Raw genomic sequence first — 24,188 nt, 5'->3', positions numbered from 1 at the left:
GATTATGATATGTGTGGTCCAGTGGCTGAAATCATGGTGATTTTTCAAAAATGCCAGTATCAACATTTTGCCTTGACAGTATATCTGTAACTACTAATAATGCTGTTTTGGGCTGACTCAGTTGCTTTGAAATTGCAAAGCTCTGTTATGAGTAAATGAGAGGCAACCAATTATCTATAACATAATGCCTCACACAGAGGAGAGTTTGATGAATTACAAATGAACTCTGCTGACACAACAGAGTATGGGAACCTGCCCTTCTCTGACTTTCTTTCAGAGCTGGGGGCGAAGCCTGCCTATTTTACAACCAACACACCCCACTCCCTTACACATAGGGTAGAAATGGGGATAGAGAGCTGACAAAATCTTCCCTCACTTGCTTTAGAATTCAGTAGAAAATGTAGCATGGGTGTTTAGGGGCAGCAAAACCTAGTAGTAAGTACCTAAGTAAAGAATGATTATATTCCAGGAAGGGCACAGATTAGGTAAAGAATGCAGACCCACTGTCATCTGATGTGATTTAGAACCCAGACTAAAAGAGCAATGGCTGAACCCTCCTCCCGCACTCAGCCCAGTGTGTGGGGAGGCAGCACATAAATTCACCAAACACAGAAGGTAGATATTGAGTTCCTGGAACCAAGGGACTGCCAACCTCATCAGGGATCTGTCAGGTGGAGAGTGAGATAATTGCAGCAGCTTCATTCAGCAACTCTTAGATAGCTGGCTTTTTCTCTGCATGGCAAAGACAAGGTCTGTTTTCCTTCTTTGTCTAAGAAACTGCAGTTCAAAGTAATTTCCTGCTAGGCAAGGGATACAGAGAAGGCCCAAAACATCCTGCAGATTATAGCGGAAGATCAAGAGAATTCTTTTACAGAACTAACTGTTGCTTTCAAGAGGCTGAGGGAACAATCGATAGTATTGGAATGTTTATCTTTGTGGTCCTACTGACATGCAGAAGGTTCATGCAGAAGGTTCTTAGCCAAAGAACACAGGTGCATAACGCACAGACAACTGTGTGGTGATGGGAAGGGGTGAGGGTCAATGGGGACATCAGTAGTAGTGCCAACTAAAGTTAGAAAAAATGAAGTAGGAGACTGAGACAAAAGAAGACATAGAACAGGGTTGCTACTGACTGAATGATTTGCTAAGCATTTCCATACCAAACATTCAGGAGAGAGCAGCTTTTTGCCTATTATAGTCCATTTTCCTACTTAGGACATCTCTGGGTATAGGCTCACACATTCTTCTTTGCCGTGTGTTTGTTCTTAAGGAAGACCAATGGCAAAGACTAAGGTCAAGCCCTAAACACCTGGCCTCCCAGAGAAGGGGTGGTTGCAAGCAGATCCAATCAGCCAGGACACTGAACATGCCTGTGGAAGGCAATGGGCGTGGTGTAGCCCTTTGTGTCCTCACACCAGGGACAGGAGGGCCTCTGCTCCCTAAGGAAGCTGACTTTCCCATATGGGCCTCATCTTCCCAGCGCACCTGGTGGGAGACATGGGGAGAACTGGCCTAGGGGCTGGAGCAGGTCTGTAGTCATGTTAGTCTTTAAAGTATGGGTATGTCCAAATCTTGCATGACAGCCCAATCTATTAACAGATTCAGAAGTTCCAGGAACACTTTAACCCTGTATAAACAATGGGTGCATAAGATCCATTTTCAAGAGAGAGAGAGAGTAGGTGCCAAAGAGCCAGGTAGACCAACTCACTGAGCAGGTTTTCTAAACAAAAGGGTTCCTTTCTCCTCTGTCTGTAAAGAGAGAGACAAGTAGTACCATTATACAACAGGAAATGATGTTTATTGGTTGTGTCTATTGGGCAACCCTCATCACCCATTGACTGGCCAAAAAACGGGAGGGAATTTGTTTGGTCTGTAAACAAAAGCCCTTAAAGAGAGAAGTCCATGCTGGTTAATTTAAAAACTCACACATACTGTGCAATCACTTGTATAACAAGTTAGTAAGGAAAAAACCTTTCTGGTGAGATTTCTAAGGCACTTGGATTCACCTGGTAGGATCAGGGGTCTTCAAACTACGGCCTGCGGGCCACATGCAGCCCCCAGGGGAGTCTGATCCGGCCCGCCAGGTTTTTTGGGCAGTGAGCGCAGCCAAGGTGTTACAGTAGGAATTAGTAGTTCATATAGTCCGGCCCTCCAGCTCTCTGAGGGACGGTGATCTGGCCCCCACTTTAAAAAGTTTGAGGACCCCTGTGGTGAATTCAGTGTCCTGGCTGATTGGATCTGTTTGCAACCCCCCCTTCTCCTGGGAGGCCAGGTGTTTAGGGCTTGACCTTAGTCTTTGCCATTGGTCTTCCTTAAGAACAAACACAAATACATGGCAAAGAAGAATGTGTGAGCCTATACCCAGAGATGTCCTAAGTAGGAAAATGGACTATAATAGGCAAAAAGCTGCTCTCTCCTGAATGTTTGGTATGGAAATGCTTAGCAAATCATTCAGTCAGTAGCAACCCTGTTCTATATCTAGCAGGAGATGCTAGGCCTCAAGGCAAGACAGAAGCAAAAAGGGGCAAAGCATACTGGAAACTTGGGTGAGAAGTCTAAAACCTCTGAAAGTTTCTAGGAGCCCATGGCAAGACAGAGCCCTCCAATGCCGCATGCCTCGGGGAAAGCCTAGAGCTTTCTTGCCATTACACAAGAAACCCAGACAGAAGAAAATCCAGCCTAGGCGGCTGCCTCTGAGGAATGTTACGCCCTTGGATGGGGCATTCCAAAAGGATACACTCTCTTTCAGAAGGGGACAGGAGGAGGATGGCAGGCATGGCCCTAGGCCTATGTTCCCAGGTAAACTAGCTTGATCCTAAAAAGAAAGCCAGAGATGAGAAGGTGAACCAGGTGAAAAAGAAATATCAAAGAAAGCTTCTGCTAGCACCACACGCTGTCCCTTCAGGCAATGGCATGCCGAGCTGACAAGCCAACGGCCTGGGAGAATGAAATGAGCTTTCTAGAATGCAAGGGCCTGAGCACACACATATTGCGCCATAATGAAGGAGAGGCAGCTAATGCTGCATCAGTAATCAGAACGCTTTCAAAGGAGGTGGAGGGCAAGGGGGAAGCTATCAAGTACACATATACTTGAAAGTAACTGAAAAGGGCTCACTTTAAAAGCAAAAATAAAATAAATAATGTGTTTTCTAGCCAAAATTCATGACCACTAAGTGGTTGGTACCATTTTATATAATTCAGTTGCTACTAGTATTTGTTCACTAATTGCTTTTAATTAGTACCTGATGTACTTCAACAGCTTATAATATAAACACGTGTACATAAGACCAGATGAAGAAGACAATCTAAGAAGGAAAAAAATCTATTTTGAGGAGAGGCTCCTTATCTAGGGTCCATGAACCCTAAGGAGGTTTTGTAACAGGGGTGCCAGAGAGAATACAGGATGTTCAGCTAAATTTGAAAGCCAGATTAAACAACAAATTATTTTTTTCATCTAGATGTATGTATCCCAATATTTCATGATAACCTATTAATTCATTAATTTCAGAATATCCACAAACCCCTTGACATTATATAAACATTTGGTGTATACATGCATTCTTAAAAGATGGTTGGCTATAGATTTCTACCAGCATCTAAAATCTATGAGTTCTAGTTAGTTAAACACCATTAATGCAAAACATCGTTCTCACCTTGGCCTTTCCCTGTGGCCTGAGCTTCCTAGCAGCCAAAGCTACATGGAAACCCACAGGATTATTTGCCAACCAGCAGCCAGAGCAGAGGCGTGGCTGACCTGGTCTGGAGACAGCTGATCCACAGCGCCTGGCAAGATGCACAGGGGAATTGTGGGCCTTGAGCCTAAAGATGCTGTGACTCCAAGGATTTTGACCTCTTAGATCAGTGGTCGGCAAACTCATTAGTCAACAGAGCCAAATATCAACAGTCTAACGATCAAAATTTCTTTTGAGAGCCGAAAACTGACTTCTATGCATGGGCCATGAAGTTTCAATCGTACTCTATGTGCGAGCCTGCATGTGGTATTTTGTGGAAGAGCCACACTCAAGGGGCCAAAGAGCCACATGTGGCTCGCAAACCGCAGTTTGCCGACCAGTGTCTTAGATGATCAGGTTGGAGTTACAAACTATCTTGGACGGCTTGGATTGGAGAAGCGCAGGATCAGAAAGGAGGAAACAGGTGAGAGGTGAGGTGGGCTGACCAGAGAGAAGAGAGAGGAGAGAGAACTCACAGGATGGCTTAGGCCTCAGGAAGCAGGGTCTACCTCACTCTGGCTTTTCTGACTTTTGCAGCCACCAGCCTAGAATGTTGGTGCAGCAGTTTTTCTATGTCCCCAACCTGGGCAGGTAGCCCCTTTCCTGAGGCCCTTGGAGGTCTCAGAGGGGAGGAGGTGGTGTCTTACCTGAGTCACTGGAAGTAGGCCCGCAGCGCCTCGGCTTCTGCTGCCATTTCCTCCTCAGATCTCCACAGGGCGGGGAGTCCGCCGCCTCTTTGTCATGTTTCTGGAGCTTTGGGGAAAAAAGACAACACAGAGTTCGCTCATTAATGGGTCCTTCAGATCTCCTTGAACAAGTGCTGCGGGGTAGTTGAACAGAATTTGCAAACCATAGGCTGGGAGGGGCGGGGATGTGTCTTTTAATTGCCTTAGTTGCCAAAATTTGAATATGGGGTGGTTTCATGTATAAAACCACATTTCCAGCATCTGCAATAAAATAACCATATTAGGCTACTGTTTGGTGCGTGAGAACATGGGCCCCTTCCCATGCTCCAACACCCCTCTCACCCTGTGGGAATATGATGAAGGCCTTCAGTAGGTGGACTGTGACACCTTGGGAGCCTGGCCAGCTCCTGAGTCAAGAAATGACAGGGAAACAGCTAGCCTGCACTTCGGTCTCACACAGCTTCTGAGCAAGCATGTCCCCTCCCCCAGCATGCCCTGTTTCTGTTCTCTATATCACCTTGTACAGAAAAAGTCTGGGTTGTGGAAAGCTTCCCTGGCTGGCCATCCCGGCCCGCACGTAAATCCTAATCCACCCGTGTCTTTTACAGCCAGCCTTCTGGGTTATTTCTTTGGAATTGGCAAGCATTATGTGAGGTTTACTCACACCCTGCCTCTTTGCCTAACACAGGATGGCCTGTCCCCTGCTTGGAATTGTCTGCCGGGGCTGGGTGTAGGAGTCACAGATTGAGGGGGCATTCAGCCATTTATAATCCCCACAAGTTGCTAATTTTCTTTTTCAGCCCTCATCCTTCATTCATTTCACTTACAGGCATTGAGCTTGCTGCCTGCCATTACCATTCCTCTCATCTGGTCTGGACTTACCCACCACTTTCTGTAGCTTAGCCTCTCTTATATAAGCTTTGAGCAGTTTTGTTCAGTGAACCAAAATAGCACAAGCACATTTACCGTAATAATACAAGGGCCATGAGTACAGAGTAAGAAATAAGAGTATGTCTATTAAAAGAGGCTCTAAGCAGGTAAATAGTAAAAAGTTAAATTAGGAAACATCAAAATATTAACAACTGATCTTAGTTGAATCATTTAAAAGTCCTCTTCAGATGCCTATATTTCTTTTAAAAATACCGTATATATGTCTCAGATTTACATATAGAGTGGATAACATTTCCATTCTATCAGAGAGAGGGGATGTTCTCAGAACTCTCCATTTGAACAGCTCAATTTCCCCCTTAATCTCCTACTGCAATTCAGTTTTATTAACTAAATTTGTTATTCCTGTGTGAGACTCTACACCACAAAACGCTGAAGGTATAACTTCTTCACAGACTGCAATGTAGTATTTTGTGTCAAGCTATTTGAGGAGAGTCAAATGATTTAACAGCATCAATGATGGTTAGTATTTAGGATGCGAATGGCAGTTCCTTTGGTGTGTAATATCTCATGGTGCATTTCATTGAATCCTGACAATGACCCATACACAAGGCAGGCGCTATTGAGCTCCATCTTGCCAGGGAAGAAGCTGAGGTCCCCAGAAGTGCATTCTCTGTCAGATCGCCTAGAGAGGCAGTGGAAGCAGCAGTGTTGTTCCCACCAGTTAATTCTGCCTGTTAATCCACCTTGAGGACCTGCATGCCACCCACATGGACAGTTCTACACACCCTGCTCCACCCACCAGGTGCATTTGCCCAAAAGTCAGCTCCTTCTAAAACAATGGTTCTCAACCTTTCTCATGCTATGACACTTTAATACAGTTGCTAATGTTGTGGTGATCCCCAACCATAAAATTATTTTAATTGCTACTTCATAACTAATTTTGCTACTGTTAATGAATTGTAATGTAAATATGTGTGTTTTCCAATGGTCTTAGGCTCTACAGCAGCAGTTCTCAACCTGTGGGTCATACTTGTAGAGCCTAAGACCATGGGAAAACACAGATATTTATATTAATTAATATAATGTAAATTAACAGTAGCAGAATTATAGTTATGAAGTAGCAACGAAGATAATTTTATGGTTGGGGCTCACCACAACATGAACTGTACTAAAGGGTCGCGGTATGAGAAAGGTTGAGAACCACTGTAAAATAATCTTGCCGACTCAGCAAAAAAGTCTATCAATAAAAATAGTGGGATTTGCTGTTTCAGGCCCAATCACTGTAAATCTGACCCAGAGACCCCCACCTTGGCAGCTGGCAGCAGATGGAGAAATTGCCCCATTATCTGAGAGCAAACTTTGCTACTGAAGGCAAAACAGTAAGGGGACAATAGGCCGGCTCTGAAGCTGAGCTAGCTTTCCACCGGGGGAAGCCTTCCCCTAAATGAGGTTCATTAGCATATAACCAGGCCACAGATATGTTTATGAGGGTCATGGATCTTCCCTTCAGAATCTGGCTGCCAGCGCACTGGTTTTACATCTTGCCACATAGATTTAATTCTCCTTTGTGGAAGAAAACCACATTAAGAAGTCATTTCCTCCCTTGCAGAGGCAGATCTGACACAATTGCTACAGGCAAGTCAAACTGCATTGCCATTTTTCTACTCAAGAACTAATTTTCATTTTGATACCAGCTTTAGATCCGTTATAAATCCATCTAGTAACAATTCAGTCGGATGAGAAAGAACAATGCAAAGCTCAGAAAATACGGTCTTCCCACTTCTGGCTCCGCCATCGGAAGGCACAGAAATCAAGCATTAAGTGGCCTCATCAGTGTGGATCATACCAGATGAATCCAAATAATTTAGAGCTGGCAAACGTTAATGACTTTCTAATTATTAGGCGACCGTCTGTTATTGACATATGCCTTACAGATGGCAACGTTGTGCCAACGCTTAGAAGCTGTTTACGGAAAATAGGAAATAAATAAAACAAAAACTAGTCATATTTGCAAAGCTCTGTTGTACGTGGTTTTTAAAACTGAGAGGTTTCCCTCCTAAATGCTGTGAGGCAAGCCCTTGGCTTTCTTTAGATCTTCCTCGCTCAGGACTGTGGAGGGTTAGCAGAGTTGCAGATTCTTGCTGTTTTGAGTGTTCTTCCAGTGCACCTGGTGGTCTTAGGCTCTACATGCTAGCAAGGTGTGTCATAATTTACTTGGAAGTGTTTTTCTTTCTTAGTAGCACAGAGAATAGCAACCCTTCCTCGGGGGGGGGGGGGGGGGGGACTTAATGCACTGTGGTACCCATTTCTCCCCACTGTGGTTCTATCACAGTTCAACTGTGAAAATGCTCAGTGCCATGGCCATGTGACCCAGATTCCCTCCTTTCCCTGTGCGAAAACAGCAGCTGAAACTGTCCTCACAGATATTCGATTCACATGCCAATTTTACAAAGTTTGCAAAAACTTGTACCAAAGACTTAATTCACCTTCAACAGAATGAATGAAATCTGTGATGACTCCTCAAAGGGAATTCTATTTCTGGACAGCTTTGAGGAAAGATTTTTTGAAAGTACCTGCAGTCACTCCACTTTATCTGCCTGAATGGATTTTCCAGGGAAGGGTGTTAAGGGGACTTCTGATTGTAATACTGATGTGTGCTGATTTGGACACTGCTCCTTTCTGTGTATGGAGGGTGTCATTGTGAGGCATGTGGGTCATAATGGATTCATAATGGGTGTAATTCTCAGAGTGCCCTGGCTGTTGGCATTGTAATAGCTCGGTCATGGAGTACAGGCGAGGAATAATTCATGGTGACTTAAATACTTTTCAGAGTTTGGGACTGATCTGTAGTAAAATGCCAAATTATCTTCAAAGGTGTGAGAGGAGGGGGGGGGGACTATTTAAGGCACTTCATTAGGAAGCAAGTGGCTGAATATATATTTACATCTTTCATTGTTATTAGTTTTTCAAAACAATACAAGGAGCAGAGAGCTTAATTAAACAATTTCTTATGGTTCCATTCAGATAGGTATTTATACAAAGTATAGCAAGGAAAATAACTTCATGAATGGGGAAGTAAATACTTGAGTTTTAGACCTAATTTTCTAAAAATTGTTACTATCTTCTGTTTGGTCTGCAAGCACTTACTGAACACATAATATATTCCAGGCACTGGTCTAGGTCTTATGAAAGCTCTAAAAATAAGCCAAAAATCCCTTTTCCATCATATTTCAGTTCTTCTGATTAATCAAAAAGAAAGTCTCACCCTTGCCAGTTTGGTTCAGTGGATTCAATTCTAGTCAAGGGCACATGCCCAGGTTAGGGGCTCGATCCCCAGTGGGGGGTGTGTAGGAGGCAGCTGATCAATGATTCTCTCTCATCATTGATGGTTTTATCTCTCCCTCCCTGAATCAATCAATATGAATATAAAATACGAATATGCAAAGTGTCCCCTCGGGAGTTCGACCAGGAGACCAGGAGTTCGATTGCTCGCTATGACATGCACTAACCATCAGGGGATGGTACGGAACAAAGGAAGGCCCTGGTCAGCAGCCAGAAGCTGAGGAAGGGAGGCTCCAGCCAGCAGCCGTAAAGCCCCAATCAGCCCTGATTGCTGGCCAGGCCTAGGGACCCCACCCATGTATGAATTTCATGCTCTAGGTATCTGGTGTATATATAAAAGTAAGTCTCAGTTGGTACTAGCATGTCCTTAATAGGGTGGAGCCACCCAAACTCTGGCTAGAATATAATAAATATGGTCTAGACAGAAATCTCTTATTTTTAGTGTTACCTCCCATTTATGATATCTCAGATTTCCATGTAAATTTAAGTTAAAAATAAGAGCTGATTTTAAAAAACATTAAGTAAAACAACTTGGGAAATTGGCATTAATGAACACATATGAATACACCAGGTATTTGTCCTGTCCCTGCAGTGCTAGGGGAGGCTACTCTACAGCGCTGAGCTAGACAGACCCCTTTACCGTCCTCATGGGGCACCCAGGTAGGGAGGGGAAACACCAAATGGTTAATTAGGAGTGAGATGGGCATTGCTAAACAGAAAGATACTAACCTAGTTTGAAAGCTTCTGAGAGTCAATTTAGGAGGCTCCAGAGCTGGGAAGGGCAACTGAGCAATGGACTTCTAACACATGGGTGTGCTTGTTCCTACTGGGCTGACCTGGAGGAAGCTTCCAATTGGGGGGTGGGAGGGGCAGGCCTGATTTTGGACATCAACATAATTTCACATTGTAAGAGCTCTAAAGAAAGACCATTATGGTCTGTGGGGGTGGCAGAACTTGGGGTGGGGTGTGGAGGAAAGCCTCACTGAGGGTAGCTTTAAGCTGATAGGTAATCAATTAGAAATCCCTTAAGCAAGGAGGAACTAGGGAACAGCATTTGCAGTCTTTGGGGGTGGCTAAATATCTGCATTTTATTTTTGGTGCAAAGAAGATATTAAAGGGATAGAAGCAGGGGAGTAAATGACTGGAATAGTTTTCCTAAAAGGTGGTCTGGCTGGAGAAGGAATTAGTGGCAGCCAGACAGGAAGTGACAGGAGCTGGGTGGAAGGGGCGAGTCCGGAGCAGGAGGCTCCGCTTCCACATAAACCTGTGTGGTGGTGAGTCAGCAGCAACATGAGCAGTTTCTGAGTGGGGCTCGGTCCCACCCCACAGAGCCAGGGGTCTTCAAACTACGGTCCGCGGACCACATGCGGCCCGCAGAGGAGTCTGATCCGGCCCGCCAGGTTTTTTGGGCAGTGAGCGCAGCCGAGGTGTTACAGTAGGAATTAGTAGTTCATATAGTCTGGCCCTCCAGCTCTCTGAGGGACCGTGATCTGGCCCCCACTTTAAAAAGTTTGAGGACCCCTGCCACAGACAGACCTTTTGCCTCAGATCGCTGGCTGCCTTCCTGGCCCTTTGCATAGCACACATTGATCACTGCTCAAGGCTGCTGGGAAACTAGTACAAAGTATTTGCCTCCCTTCTGTCGCGTGCTTCTCACAGTCCCTGAGTAGCCTTCCTGGACCATTTAGATTGCTGCTGAGTAATATGCATGATTTTAGAGGTGGTCTCTCTCCCACACACACACATACCCACACATGCACAGCATCCTTTGAGCATGAGTTTCCTCCCTAGAACCAAACCCTTATTCTCTTACTGCCAGTTACTGAGCAGTCACTCACCCACACTGGGCTTTCCTGGGGTCCTAATCTATCATCACCTTATGCTCTCACTTGATATCAGAAAGAAGAAGAAAAAAAAGGTATCGTGCCACCACTTTGCTTCCTTAGAACCCTGAGGTTATTCAACTATTTCTTTGTGCAAAAAATATGTTAATTGCCTTTTTTCTAACTCTCTGTGCGAGGGATCTTATGAACTGGAACCCTAGGCTGATTGCACTTAAAGATCTCACCATCTAGCAATCAAATTCCCTCTGGTCACTGTGAAGGCTCCAAAGCCTGGTCTTTGCCCTTTGCCGAGAGGAACTCAGGTAATCAACAGAGCATTCATCCTCTGATGAGTTGCCAAAGCTCTGGCTTAAGCCTAACTTGCTTAAGTAAAAGCAAGCGGTTTTTTTAGTGCTGCCAGTGGGGCCCAAATGCTGAAATAAGCTCTTATATTAATTAATGGCAGCCTACTTTCAAGGAGCATAGAGTGTTGATGTTTTAAGAATTTGTAACCCCCAAAAGTATTTATTAACGAGAAAATCACAGCCCTGGAAAATAATTATGCCAAACCACTGTACTATAACAGAACCCAATTGCTTATCCAATTATACATTAAAGTATCACATTGTCAAGCCGATTGCCAAAGCAGCAAATGAGACTTTGCCCGCATCACAGTTCTGATAGTACTGAGAAAGGTCTTCAGAGCATCCTATATAACCTCTAAAACCTGTGCAACCAAGGTGGGCAACTCATGCCTGCCATCAGAAAATCACTTTAATTGGTGGATAGTAACATTTGCAGGTTTCCATCGGAAGCTTACTAGGAGCAGCTCAGTAAAGGGCACCCCTGGCTTCTGGTCCTGTGCAGAGTTGATTTCGATTAAAACATCGAATGAGTTCTTTCCTGTCAGGAGCCATCAGGAAGCAGCCTGAAACCTGAGGTTAAAGAAAGGCCTGCTGCACTGCCTCCTGGCGGCCACCATCCAGAGCTTCATTACAAGACATCAGGCGGTTAAAGAGCAGGACTTGGAAGCTAGCCTATGGCTGGGGGGAGGAATGTGGGGGATAACATGGGAGTCAGGGCCTTTGAGAACTGTCTGCGGAGTAAAGTGCAATCTGGAGTTATTCCTAAGACACTCCACGGCTGCCATTTCCTTCAGAGCTTACTCCAGTGAGCCTCATGTTTGCAAGGGATGAGACTGAGCCTGCCTAATCCCTGGGCTCAGCATTTCAGACGGAAAGCCCTTTGCAGCCACAGCTTGACCACTGCTAGAACACTCAGTTGCATAAATCCAGGGTTCATTCTCCTCAAATTATAATAAACCCCCAACAATAGTTAATTGGGCAAAGAGCCTCCTGTCTAGCTCCGATGCTCAGAGTAGAAATCACAGACCTGTCCATCTTCCTAGCCCCGCTGCTCGCCTCCTGGCCCCTGGGAGAACTCCCAGCAGCTCTTGTCAGGTGTGTCACGGGATAGCACTGTCCCTCCCGACTCACTTCTCCCTGTTTTCCAGGTGAAGATCTCACCTGGAACTCACATCACAAGGCTAGTTAGGAACAATATTGTTTGGAATTAGAAATATCATTTGCTAGACCCACTCTGTAAATTCGTCATTTGGTTGACATTTTAGAAAGCGTGATTGATACAGCAGCACAGAACAGAAAAGCTAAGTTGCAAAAGAGATCAACCTCCACCAGGGTCAGGGGCTGGCGGTCACTCTGTGAAGGCAACTCCAGGCCAGGGCAGTTTTCAGGAAGCAGCGCCTTGACCAACACCTGGCCAGGCCCCAGGCGCCAGCCTCCAGCCTCCCAGAGCCTTCCCCGTTTTCAATGGGTAAGAAATTGGTGAAGCATCAGGAACTAGAGATTTCTATCAGTTTGATTTCCTCAGGCCTCCCATTTCTGAGAACCTGCTCTCTGAGAAAGGAACGCCTTTCTAAAAGGAAGGTCTGTGAGGCAGCAAACTTGGGGAAGAAAACATTCATTCAAAAAGCAGTTTTCTTGGCCAGTGGCATTGCATGAGCCTTCCCCTGTGTTTGGGATATTGGTGCTTGAGCAAGTGCTGCCTTCCTCCGGGAGTGATATCAGCCTGCGGTACTGAGAATGAGGCAAAGGAAGCGGCAAAGGGCCAACCAACTGGTTTCATTTACATCTCCTAAACATTTGTTTCATTTACACTATGGCTTCTTTTTCCCCAGGCACCTCAGAGAACCTTGAGAAGCAGGATCCGGGCACTACAGCCATTCCTCAGGATGGGGGAACGTCTGCACTGCACGAAGTTAAGCCAACACAGAATATGCCACCAAAAATATGCCACCGTAACAGCCTCAGAGTCCTGCCCAACACCATGTTCCAGGCAGCAAGGCTGAGCCCTGCAGGTAAGCCCATTGGGAGAAGCTGAATTAGGTTGGGGGGCATGTAAAATACAGGTTTTACACCACCACACAGCCCAAGCGTTGCAAGCTGGTTTCTCTAGAGAACTTATTCAATTATTCAGCAAATAGTGAGGAGCAAGCTGGACACAGTCTGGTGCCCCTCAGGAGGCTTCCCTTCTAGGCAAGAGAGCAGGCAATTTGCAAGTAATCGAATCCATTCCCCCCATGAGAGAGAACAATGAAAAGAACCAAAGAGACAGCGAGGTCAGGGAAGACTGCTCTGAGGAGGTGGCGATTAAGCTGAGAGGGATCAGAGGAAGGACAGTGTCTGCAGGATCCTGTGCTGGCTGCCGAGCAGGGGCTGGAGCAGAGAGAGGAAGTGCCCAAAGAGAGGGCAAGAGATGAGGGTGAACCTCCCTTCCTCAGCGCTGGAGGCTGGAAGAGAATAGGGATCAGTGATTCATTTGGTCACATCGCCCTCGGGAAGCACCTACTTTTGTGAAGCTCAGAAGAGTCACCAGTGGAGACGCAGTACATTCAGATGCTCGAGGCGAAGGTAGAGAGGCAGCCAGAGCCGCTGGCCCAGCATGGCTCTGTGCCTGGGCCCTCCCTCACCTTAACATCAGGCCCACAGGAAAGCAGGTGAGGCAAGCTATTTGCACAACTGGTAGCCACAGTGGAGCAGGCTGACCTCAGAAACTCCTTCCCAGTGCTCACCAGATGTTTGGCAGAGCTACACGAGCTACCCTGGCACCCTCCGGCCAGGCGCCTGGCACCGGCACCCACGTGTTGGCAGGTGAAAAATAACCAATGTGAAATCTATGCTCCAGTACTTGCCACTCCTCTGATGGTCATGATTCCTTCTTCCTATAAGACTCTTACCGTGATTACAAAACTGCACCCTCACAGACCCATTCACTCCACAGAGAACTGTTTCCATGCCCTTCAGAGAAGTTGGCCCACATGAGCTGACAAATAAATTAGGAGCCAGCCTTCCCAAACACCTCTCTCTCTTTCACTTACAAACCTCTAATGAAGACAGAAAGCCTGCATGGAGCTGAAACGCTAAGCTCACCATGTGTGGCAGCAGATCTTTGTCACAGGGGATTCCAAACACCTTTTTATTTTTTTTAGCCAGGATATTTAATGGAAAGAAACTGAGGCTTCCTTATTGCCGGCTCCATTTTAAATACCCCAGAAATCAGCACAGACGACAGAGATAGGAGGCAGCTGCAAACTCACTTCTTCACCACAGGGAAGAGTTCAAGTGCAATGCCAGGCTCATGACTATTTCAGAGCACCAGGCCAGAAAGGAGACACCCTCCCTCTTTCCACTTTCTACTATGCATCTAACCACCCAATATACTACCAAGAGGCACTGTAGACAGAGCCAAGGCTAGGACTTACATTTATACCTATAAATATACATATGTAACAAATAATATGCATAAATATACATTATAAATGTATAAAAATAGGAATATATGCAAATACACACACGTCTATATACAGATATACATATATATACACACACACATATCTCCTAGGCTTGGCTTATGTATGTACATATATACATATGGCTTGAATTTTAAATATGAATATCTTTGATATTCTCATTAAAGCTGAAAATATTAATGTTGAGAGTTATACCTGTATGAATTAAACACCCACAAAAGTCTTTTCGAAGTGTCCCAATCTTTTAATTAATCTCACTCAGTGCCACCCAAGGGTTTAAAGAAGTTTATTTGGTTGATTTTAAAGGATGAAAATGCTTTAAAATAGTTCCTTATAATTTCAGGTATCGTTTTAAAGGCCCAGAAATCACAAATGCACATTCCCAGAATCCGTGTCTGAGCCCCCCGGGGACGTCCCTCCTCCAGACTACCTCCGCTCAGTGTGCACGCGTGCCTTGGCTTGAAAGCTCCAGGGTGAGGATCTGATTTGCAGATACTCGTTAGTCATTAAACATTACTTGAATGGTATGCAACGGCAGGCCATAGATGAAAACAAACATCTTTGGGCAACATGCAGGATCACCACATAGGATGATTGCAATTTTCCCCCCAACGGAAATCCCGCTTCCTTGCAGAACCTCCATAGGATTACTGCACAGTAGCATTTGCATGTGAAAGCACTGACGTTATTAATTGGATTCCAGATGTCTGAAATTGATTTATCCCTCCACTGAACCCCCCCCCCCCTCCTGGATCTATTTGGGTATAACACTTCACACAGGATGCTGCTCTTAATTAAAACTGCTCTGCCTTAAGAGCTTTATGTCTGCAAGACAGTCATCCAAACGTTCTTCTCACCATAAATTTGCTCTGATGTCCTACTTCTGAAGCAAAAGTAATACTTGCTGGATTTTAATAAACACGTCTGCGGTAGTAATATAAATTTTACATGCTTTCTACATTTTATAACCTCTTTCAGTCCTTTTGCGTATATGCCGATTCCTACCCCGAGACTGTATTTCAGAGCTTTGAAGCCCTAGCTCCATCTCTGCTGCCCACCATTTGGGGACAACAGACAGCCTGCTGATTGATATTTAGGTAGGAAACAGACAAAGTGTTGGAAAAAGCCATCAATTCCCAAGCTATCTGCTCCTCCAGCTCTTTAATTTTTGATTTTGGCAATAATTGACTCCAATTGGCCTACTAGCCAATTTATCAGTCCAAGATGTGCGAGTGTTCCTAATTAGTTGTTCAGACTGTGTCAATCAAATGCCCAAATAAAAAAAAAAATTAAAAACCAGACAAACTAATTTTTTGGCATCTCAGAGGCAAAACCAACCACTGATTGTCCTTCCTTTCACTTTGCAAATGGTTATTTGGGCCTCGGGTGGAGAGAGAGCGCTTGTCTACTGATGAAAGGAGTCAGGTCTAGGCAAGCAGCCGCTTAAGCACGAGAAACAAATGCTGCTCTATGAAAACAGACCCAGTCCCCGGCCTCAGGGGAGAGGCTTTCAGTCCAATGACAAGGACCCTTCTGCTTCTGGGAAGTGAAACAAGAGCAGGGGCCCGAGAATAATGACAGCATAATCATATTATTGTTCTATCACTACCACTATTCTTAATGGATTCCTATTAAGTGCTAGCTAATTGCCAGGTACCAAGTTCTGGAATGGACATGATCTCTCTCAATCCTCCTGAGAGCGCCATGGTGCTGCCAGCTCCCCTTCCTAGTGAGGAAGGTAAGCTTGGAGATGTGATCGTATTTTACAGCTCGCAGAGAGTGGGCCTCCAGAGCCTCGCCCTCAACCTTCCTTCTCTAGCTCATGGTCAGTAGTGGACATCGTCAGTAGTGGACATCTTCTGAGCATGAGAGACTAAGATGAAGCATCTAAATCAGAGCACTTTTGCATGTGGACTCTCATTGGATCCACTTTGAGCAGGCAGAGGCACAATATCGTTGTCCCCATTTTGCAGAGAAGGAAACAAAGTGAATAGTTTGAGCCTGCCAGTCCTCTTTCTCTTCTAAAAAGGACCCTCAGTTTAAAAATAGGGGTGGCCTGCATCTATTTTCACAACTGAAGAAGTATGTAGAGGGGCCCTCTTATTTTAAAAGATGTTAATTTCTAGGTAATGGCTCAGGACCATTTCAGCGTAGACCCTAACCTTTGCCTTCTAGTGTTCTATTCCTAAGAAAACTGGTCCTTGTCACCACATTTTTGGCATATTATTTTCCATTTCACCCCCATCTCTCTGCCCTTTGCAGCCTCAGTTCCCACCCTATCTAAGTAGGAGTGTTTTTTAAACAACCTGCCTATCTTACCACCAGCCCTTTGCACATACCACTCTCTCTACATGGAATACATTTTCTCCCTGCCCCCAAGGCTGGACTAGGAGGCTTTTACTCTGCTTCATTTCAGGAAATTGATTCTATTGTGTTTCTATTATATCTTTCCACTAAATTATAGGTTCTATGAAGGTAAATCATATCTATTAGCAATATTCAACTTTTCCTTAACCTTTAAAACATCAATGTCACATAGTTTAATCCAATACCTTAGCAATGACCTTATAGGCACACAGTAGGTGTTCACTAAATACTTCTTGTCCAGATAAACAACAAGATCAGATATTCAGAAAGCCAACAGAGTATGGTCATCCTTAGCCTCAAAGAAGAGTTTGTTCTTGAAACAAAAATTATAACATTAATGCAAGAGCAGAGACATATGTGGTAATAGAGAGACAGAACAAATAGCATGTCATCAACCTGAAATTCAACTATATTTACTTAATACATTTTTATAATATAGTAAACTTATAAAGAACCTGAGTAGAAGCCAAACTTCGAGTGTCCCTAGTCTTAGCCCATGGACCCCAATGGTATTTCCTTCTTTCAAGGATAATTGGAGCAAAAACCAAATAGCAAACAAAGGACAAATGTTTGAGGTCAGCATCCTACCCTTACTTGCGACCCATAACTAATGACAATTTCATTGTTTCAGAGGTTGGATAATCACCAAGAAAGCTGACCTCTGCTTGTCCCAGAGCTAATCGTCCTTTGAAAGAGGAACTTTAGAGAAAATGGAAACAACAGTTTGCAGCACAGGCTGTGGTGGGCAGTGAGTACCCCTGACCAATCCCCTTCCTGAGCTGGCCCTGCTGTGATGCTAAAAACCTCACTGGGTGCAGCGGGCACCTGCACGCCACCCCGCAGGAGTCTGGGCAGGACACCTGCAGGCCCACAGATTTCCTCTCTCTGTGGACACTCTTCTGTGTGGCTTCCTAATTGTACATGTGCAGCGTGTGTATCGAATGGAGGGTCCTGTGTCTCTGCTCGCTGTGGATTACAGTTTTAATCAGTATATATAATTACTTACCACAAGCTGCCAGGCCAGATTTTCTGAGCATTAGTCTGATTAACTTAAGCTCGATAATTATGTTTCAGATACCACAGCACTACACATGGAATTTGCAGATTATGCTGCCAGCTTACTTGATTCCAATAACATGTTTTCTCTGACAGCGGGTGAGTTTTATTTTTTTAAATGGCCATCTGATAATTATTTAGATTGCGAAGTTTCCATTCAAACAAAATCATCCTGCTATTTAAGACGTTTTCTCAAATAATGAACAGCCTAGACTGAAATAGGTTTCCGTGTATTTTTACAGGCACAAGTCTGTTTTTACTACTCTCAGCCCCGCTGTGCGGCAGGCCCGGACACATCACACACACTGGCGGAGCCCGGGCCTCTGTAAGATGGGGTAGAGGACCTCTCGCTGTAGGAGTCTCCTGGGGCCGCCATAACCAAGTACCGCAGACCTGTGGCTTCAACATGGAAACTGCTTGTCTCACAGTTCTCCCGCCAGAATTTTGAGATCAGAGGTGGATGGCATTGAGGGGGCGTCCGTTCCATGCCTCTCCTAGGTTGCAGTGGTCAGCTGGCAGTGTCTGGCATTGCTTCACTGCTAGCCCATCACCCTTACCTCTGCCTTATCTCCCTGTGACATCCCCACATCACTGTCTGTGTCCAGATCTCTCTTTGTGCAATAATACCAGTCTTTCTGGATGAGGGTGCACTCTGATGACCTTATTTTCACTCAATTGCCTCTTTAAAGGCCCTATTTCCAAACAAGGTTACATTTTGAGGTACTGGGAGTTAGGAATTCAACATTTTTTTTTGGGGGGGGGGGGCAGGGACACAACCCATAACGCATACCTCCTACATAGGGTTGTTGGGATGAGTGGATGAGATAATCCACACGAGGGCCTCGGCAGTGCCTGGCACACAGCAAGCTCAGCAACTTAGTTGTTATTCGTGTGGGAATGTATCATGCCCCCGTTCAATAGGAAGGCAACTCTCTCGCCGACCATTGTTGGAGATTTTTTGTTTCTTTTGTTTCTTTTCTCTCACTTTTTCATCGAAGGGAAATGTAAATGAAAAGGCAAAACACAGATCAATGCAAACATAGAAGGTGCTGCCCCTGATTGTCTGCTCTTCTCACCCACCTATTCCCTCACCTGGGCTTATGTATGTAGTCAAGCAGATGCATGCGTGGAAAACACATGGAGACCTGCCTCGGCTAGTCTGTGTTAATTATTTGAGAAATGATCTTAAATAGCAGAATGATTTTGTGTGAGGGAAACTTTGAAACCTAAATAATTATCAGGTGGCCATTAAAATTTTCAAAATTAAGGCACAGCCAGAGGAAACATGTTATTGGAATCAACTTGCCTCACTTAATCTAAAAGAGTTTCTGATTCTGCCGGGAGCACGTACTCCCCCTGTTCCTAGGCTAGCTCCTTCTTACCCCCTGGCTCTGAACTTGAATGCAGCCCCTTTAAGAGCCTTCCTGGACCGCCTTATGCCGGCCGCCCCCAGTCTCATCAGAGGATGTTCCCTTCAGGGGTGGCAGCCACAGCCTTGCTGCTCCAAGAGTGGGCCACAGAGCACATCATCGGGGCTCGTCAGACTCGCAGACACTCAGGCGCAGCCCGGGTGAGTGTGAAGCCCTAAAGGCTGGCTTGTCCAGTCCAGCGGCCAGGAGCCCCTGTGGTTCGTGGGCACATAACATGGCCAGTCTGAGCTCATATCCCTGCTTTTAGATACAGAACCTGGGGGAAAGGAATGAAAAGCAGCAGAGCCATGTAGTGCTGAGCGTGTAGAATACACAGCAGATTTAAACCTGGTGCTAGAAATAACATTTCTCATTAAAGTTGTTTTATATTGATTACCATATTTTCCAGTGTATAAGACGACCCCCGAATTTTACAGTTAAAACATAGGTTTAGGCCTATATTCGCTGTATAAGACTACCCCCACTTCAAAGAAACGACTTACTATATATAAATGATATTTGAAATGATAATATTTTGGAAATTTGGGTTAAAAATATAATAAGGTTTAAAAATTACGCATGTGACTCACATTATATTTACTCTGGACAGGAATGCTTTACAATGTGAGAAGCGCCACCCAGGACAATGATCCAGGATGAGTGTTGGCTAAGTACAGCCCATGGGTCAAATCTGGCCCAGGGCCTGTTTCGGTAAATAAACTTCCCTTGGAACAGCGTCCCGCTCACTCATGACACTGCGACTGCATCTGGTGCTACCCAGGCAAGTGACAGGTGGTGCGGCAGAAAGCAAGAGGCCTGTGGGCCCGAAGGATGTACCGCCTGGCCCTTCACAGGAAGGTCAGCCACACCCTGGGCCAGAGCGCGGGTTCCGGGGCTGGGCTGCCTGACTCCCAAGTCATGGCTCTACGGCTTTTCACGCCTGTCCCCCAGGTTCTGTATCTAAAAGCAGTGATACGAGTTGTTGTAAACATGAGTATTTTGAAATTCTGCCGTGCACACAGTAGGTTCTCAATAAATGTCTGCCACCATTGCTATTATTGCTAGCAATCAACACAAGTTATAATAACTCATTTTTGCTTTGTTATCTTTTTTCTTGGGTGTCGCCCCACCAGCCTAAGAATACCAGGAGAGCAGGGGCATTTCCTGGCTTGTTCCATCTGTTCCACTGAGCACAGTTTCTGACATAATAGAGGCTTAATAAATATTTGTTGAATGAATGCAGTACCGAGGAAAGTAATTTGGGCAATACGTGGGCAGGGCTTGGCCCTGTTTCTTTGTGCCCCCAAACGCTTCATTGATACTGCACCAAGTGTGGTCTTAGGCCAGCAGCATCCACACCATCTGGAGCTTGTTGGAAATGCCAAATCTTAGGCCCCACCTAAAGAATCAAAAACTTTATTTTACCAAGATCTGCAAGAGACTCATAGGTACTTTTCCATCTGAGAAGTGCTACTTGAACTATAATTCCCAGCCAAGACACATCTGCTTATTCATTCAATGAGCAGTTAATGCAGTCATCACCAATCTCTCCACTGAGCTCCTTTCCCACCACCCAAGACCTGGCTGACAGCTATTCAATGCCCAGCTCAGAGCGTGGGTGCTAGGCTCCACACTGAACCCACTGTGCTGGGTCCGAAAGTGCCCTTTCTCCTATCAGCTGCAAACCACTGCAGAGAACTCTGCTTAACATTCCCACCAGCCCCTGGGGACCAGGCCGCAGGCTCCGGGGAGGCCAGGGCTCTGAAAATCCACTCCTCTCCCTCGGGCGCCTTCTCCTCTGCATTTTACAGGCCAGCGGCTGCACCACCCAAACATACAATCCACGCGCAAATGTTAGCTCAGGCACCGCTCTTTCCGATTCTACAAATGAAAGCAAATCACCTCTTCCTCCTAGTGCACGCAATTAACATTCTTCCCACACAGACTCCGTGTCTCTCGCTCTTTGCTGGCTCCGAGGTCCTACGCTCTTCACCTCGCAGTTTTACTGGAAACGGCCCGCTATGTGGCACCTCCGAGGAGAAGGGTGTTTAAAATTAGCACAAAACCTCACAATGAATTCCCATTTGTCACAGCGAGAAGTTCCAAATTGTGGTCATCGGACGAACACTTGAAATTAGAAAAAGACTGATTAGCATAATTCTTGAAGGTCTGAACTCTAAACTCACAGATGGCCTCTGAGAGGATTGATGGCGCATAAAGGAGATTAGGGTAAATCTAATTAGTGAGGGGTGTTCCATTGCTGGAGTGAAGTGGTGAGCGATGGGGAGAAGTGATGGATGAACAGATGGGTATAATGAAGCCCATTACAGGCTCTCTGATTCCCATTTGTGTGATGGAGCACATTACCCCATTAACGCTTCTGTGAGCTCACAGAGCCAGAGTTTGGTGCTGTGACCTGGACAATGAGTGGGAATTGGCTGCCCGGGGTCGCATGTACCCACAGGGTTTCAATGAGCCGGAAAGCACTGTGCGCCCCCCTTCACCCCCCACCCCCTAGGAGCGCCCCTGCAGGGGGGCAGGCAGCCTCCTGAGGGAACGGCCCTCGCTCCTGGCTGGTTCCCAAGGCACTCAGGCCAGAGCCACAGCGTCTCTGCTCCCACTGTTCGATGATGTTGAATTTCCTTGGCAACAAGCTCTGGTTTGCCCACGTCCCCGAGGTGATGGCTGACATAGGTGGCAGTTCTCTCCACTGGGGTGAGGGCTACACATTATCACCATTACACGCGGAGGGACCTCGTAATGGGGTCTAAGGAAGAAGAGTGGCAAGACAGGCCCTTTCCTTGCAGGGCTTATGACTCAGTGACAGAGATCCGGGGTAAATGACAATATAGGACATTTCACAGGTTAGGTGCAAAGGGAGGGCCTGAGTGGCTGTGACAGCGAGAGGACAGAGGGGAAACAGCGGCTGTCCATCAAGCAAAACTCCTGGGAAGAGGTGGGACTCCCCTGGGACTCAAAGAAAAGCCCATTTCCCCCCAAATGACCACCACCACCTCCTACATGTCTCCTTGCTTTACTCTAGAGCTGCTGCACTCCAGCAGCCTTAAAAGTGTAAGTCAGGACGTGAGACCCCGCACAGGAGCAGGGCAGTGACTTGTGATCCGGAGACAGGCTAATTGGGGGGACAGGGCACCAACCACAGGGAAGGACATTTCACAGGCGACATTGGCATCAGGGCCACCACTTCCAGCTTCGGCTCAAGAGGCAGAGCAGGAAGATCCCGAGCTCATCTCTTTTCACTGGCACCAAAGTTACAGCTACACATGATAGAGTGACCCCTGAGAACCACCTGGCGACTCGCGGACAGATTTCCTGCAGCCATGGATCCAGAGAAAAGGCCACATTGAGGCGGTGGGAGGCAGAGTCTTGGTCTGGTCAGGACCCACCCTCCCCCCCCCCTCTACCTGTGGTGACCCACAGGGAGGAGAGGTCCCCCTTGAAAGGTGAGGGGTCTAAGCCCCAGCCTGGGGGACTTGCGCCCAGAAGAGAAGGGATGGTACCTGGCTTTGAGAAGCAGCAGGACTCACATCTGGCAGAGACAAAGGCTGTAGGAAAGCAAGGCTGTGCCCTTTCCGAATGCTAGTGCTGAGGGAGCGCTTTGGAAGACCTGGGTCAGACATGAAGGGGACACACTGAGCAATTTTAGGGTGTGTGCTGGGACTTTCTCCTAAGTCAGACTTTCTGGGGGCACTATTTTTCCCCATTGTCTTTCCTCTTTTCCCACCTAATTGGTCTGACCCTGGCAGGCGCCATTTCTGACATTCGCCATTAAGCTTGCAAACAAGGAAAACAATGCTTAACCCTCCCTTGTCCTAAAACGGGGGATGAACTTTAAACCGCATGCTCCCTGAGGGCAGGGGTCAAAGCTGTTTTGCTCACCTGTGTATGCCCAAGGCCTCATGGGTGTTTTCACCCTCCTACCCCCCACCCTGGCATTCCCCTGAGGACCCACCAGGCTGGCACCCCTCCAAAGTGGCTCCTGCCCTGCCACACCTGGTGGGTGGCCTCAGCACCAGCACAGCAGTGTCTGCCACAAGGCTGGCCTCGCAGCCAGCCACACGGAAGGCCGTCCCTGCACCCGTGCGCCTGCAACAACTGTGGCCTCGCCTTGCTGCCAGCCAGGCCAGCGACCAGCCTCGCCTGCCAGTGTGTCCAGAGCCACTGTGGTCCGATCACAACAGGAGGCCACACAGTTCACACGGGAACACCTCTGGAGCCAGGGACTCTGGTGACAAGGGTAGATCCCACCACTGGGCCCTACAGGGCACCTTCTACCTGCTTCATAGAAACACACAGGCCAAATGGGGAGCCAAGAAGATGCTCAAAAAGTAAAAAGAACTAAATGAAACAAACATAAGCCATTTACTAGATAAACAGTTCAAAGGAATGTCCCCAGGTTTCCCCAGACTCGCCTCTCTTCTTCTTTCCTTATCTGTTGAAATGGTACCTCCTTGGTGAAGCCTTTTTCTGACATTTGCATCCAAATTCATCTGCTCTAGTGCAAATGCTTTTATCAGATTTCCCTCTTTTATTTCCTCTCACTGCCAGAGGGTGTGTGCATGTGTGTTTGTTTTGTCTGTCTTCCCCACTAGCATCCTGTCTTTGAAGCTTGTAGGCCTGGGCCTGAACTGCCTTGTTTACCACCACATGCTCGGCTCCTGGCACATGGAGGGGGATCAACAGCATTTACTGAATGAAGAACATTTGCTTATCAGCTAACAAAACTCAAATAGAGGAGGTAAGACTGAAGACAGATGATAATGCAATCTTACAGTCAGCAGGAGGGGAGGGAATAAAGAACAAAAGTGAAGGAAACATCCAAAGTGAGAGAAGTCTAACATCTTTCTTTTGTTGAGTGACCGCATTACCCATGAGGCCTTAGGCATACACAGGTGAGCAAAACAGCTGTAACCCCTGCCCTCAGGGAGCATGCTGTTTAAAATTCATCCCCGTTTTAGGACAAGGGAGGGTTAAGCATTGTTTTCCTGTAAAGGGCCAGGGAGTAACTGTTTCAGCTCTGCAGGCCACGGAGG

The 24,188-nt window shown here is 46.3% G+C and overlaps 1 protein-coding gene across 1 annotated transcript in view; it reads right to left on the bottom strand.

Annotated features, from left to right (window-relative positions):
- FHIT (fragile histidine triad diadenosine triphosphatase) overlaps nucleotides 1-24,188 on the bottom strand; it is a 737,284-nt gene that overhangs the window by 18,342 nt on the left and 694,754 nt on the right. Inside the window, 2 exon segments of the mRNA XM_084903158.1 lie at nucleotides 4,379-4,454; nucleotides 4,457-4,484. Coding sequence (XP_084759284.1) covers nucleotides 4,384-4,454; nucleotides 4,457-4,484 — 99 coding nt within the window. The 3' untranslated portion in view covers nucleotides 4,379-4,383.

Source organism: Pipistrellus hanaki, assembly GCF_964339955.1.
Source record: "Pipistrellus hanaki genome assembly, chromosome: 13".
NCBI lineage: Eukaryota > Metazoa > Chordata > Mammalia > Chiroptera > Vespertilionidae > Pipistrellus > Pipistrellus hanaki.
Note: the sequence above shows the minus strand (reverse complement) of the source record. Positions and strands in the feature narration are given on the sequence as shown.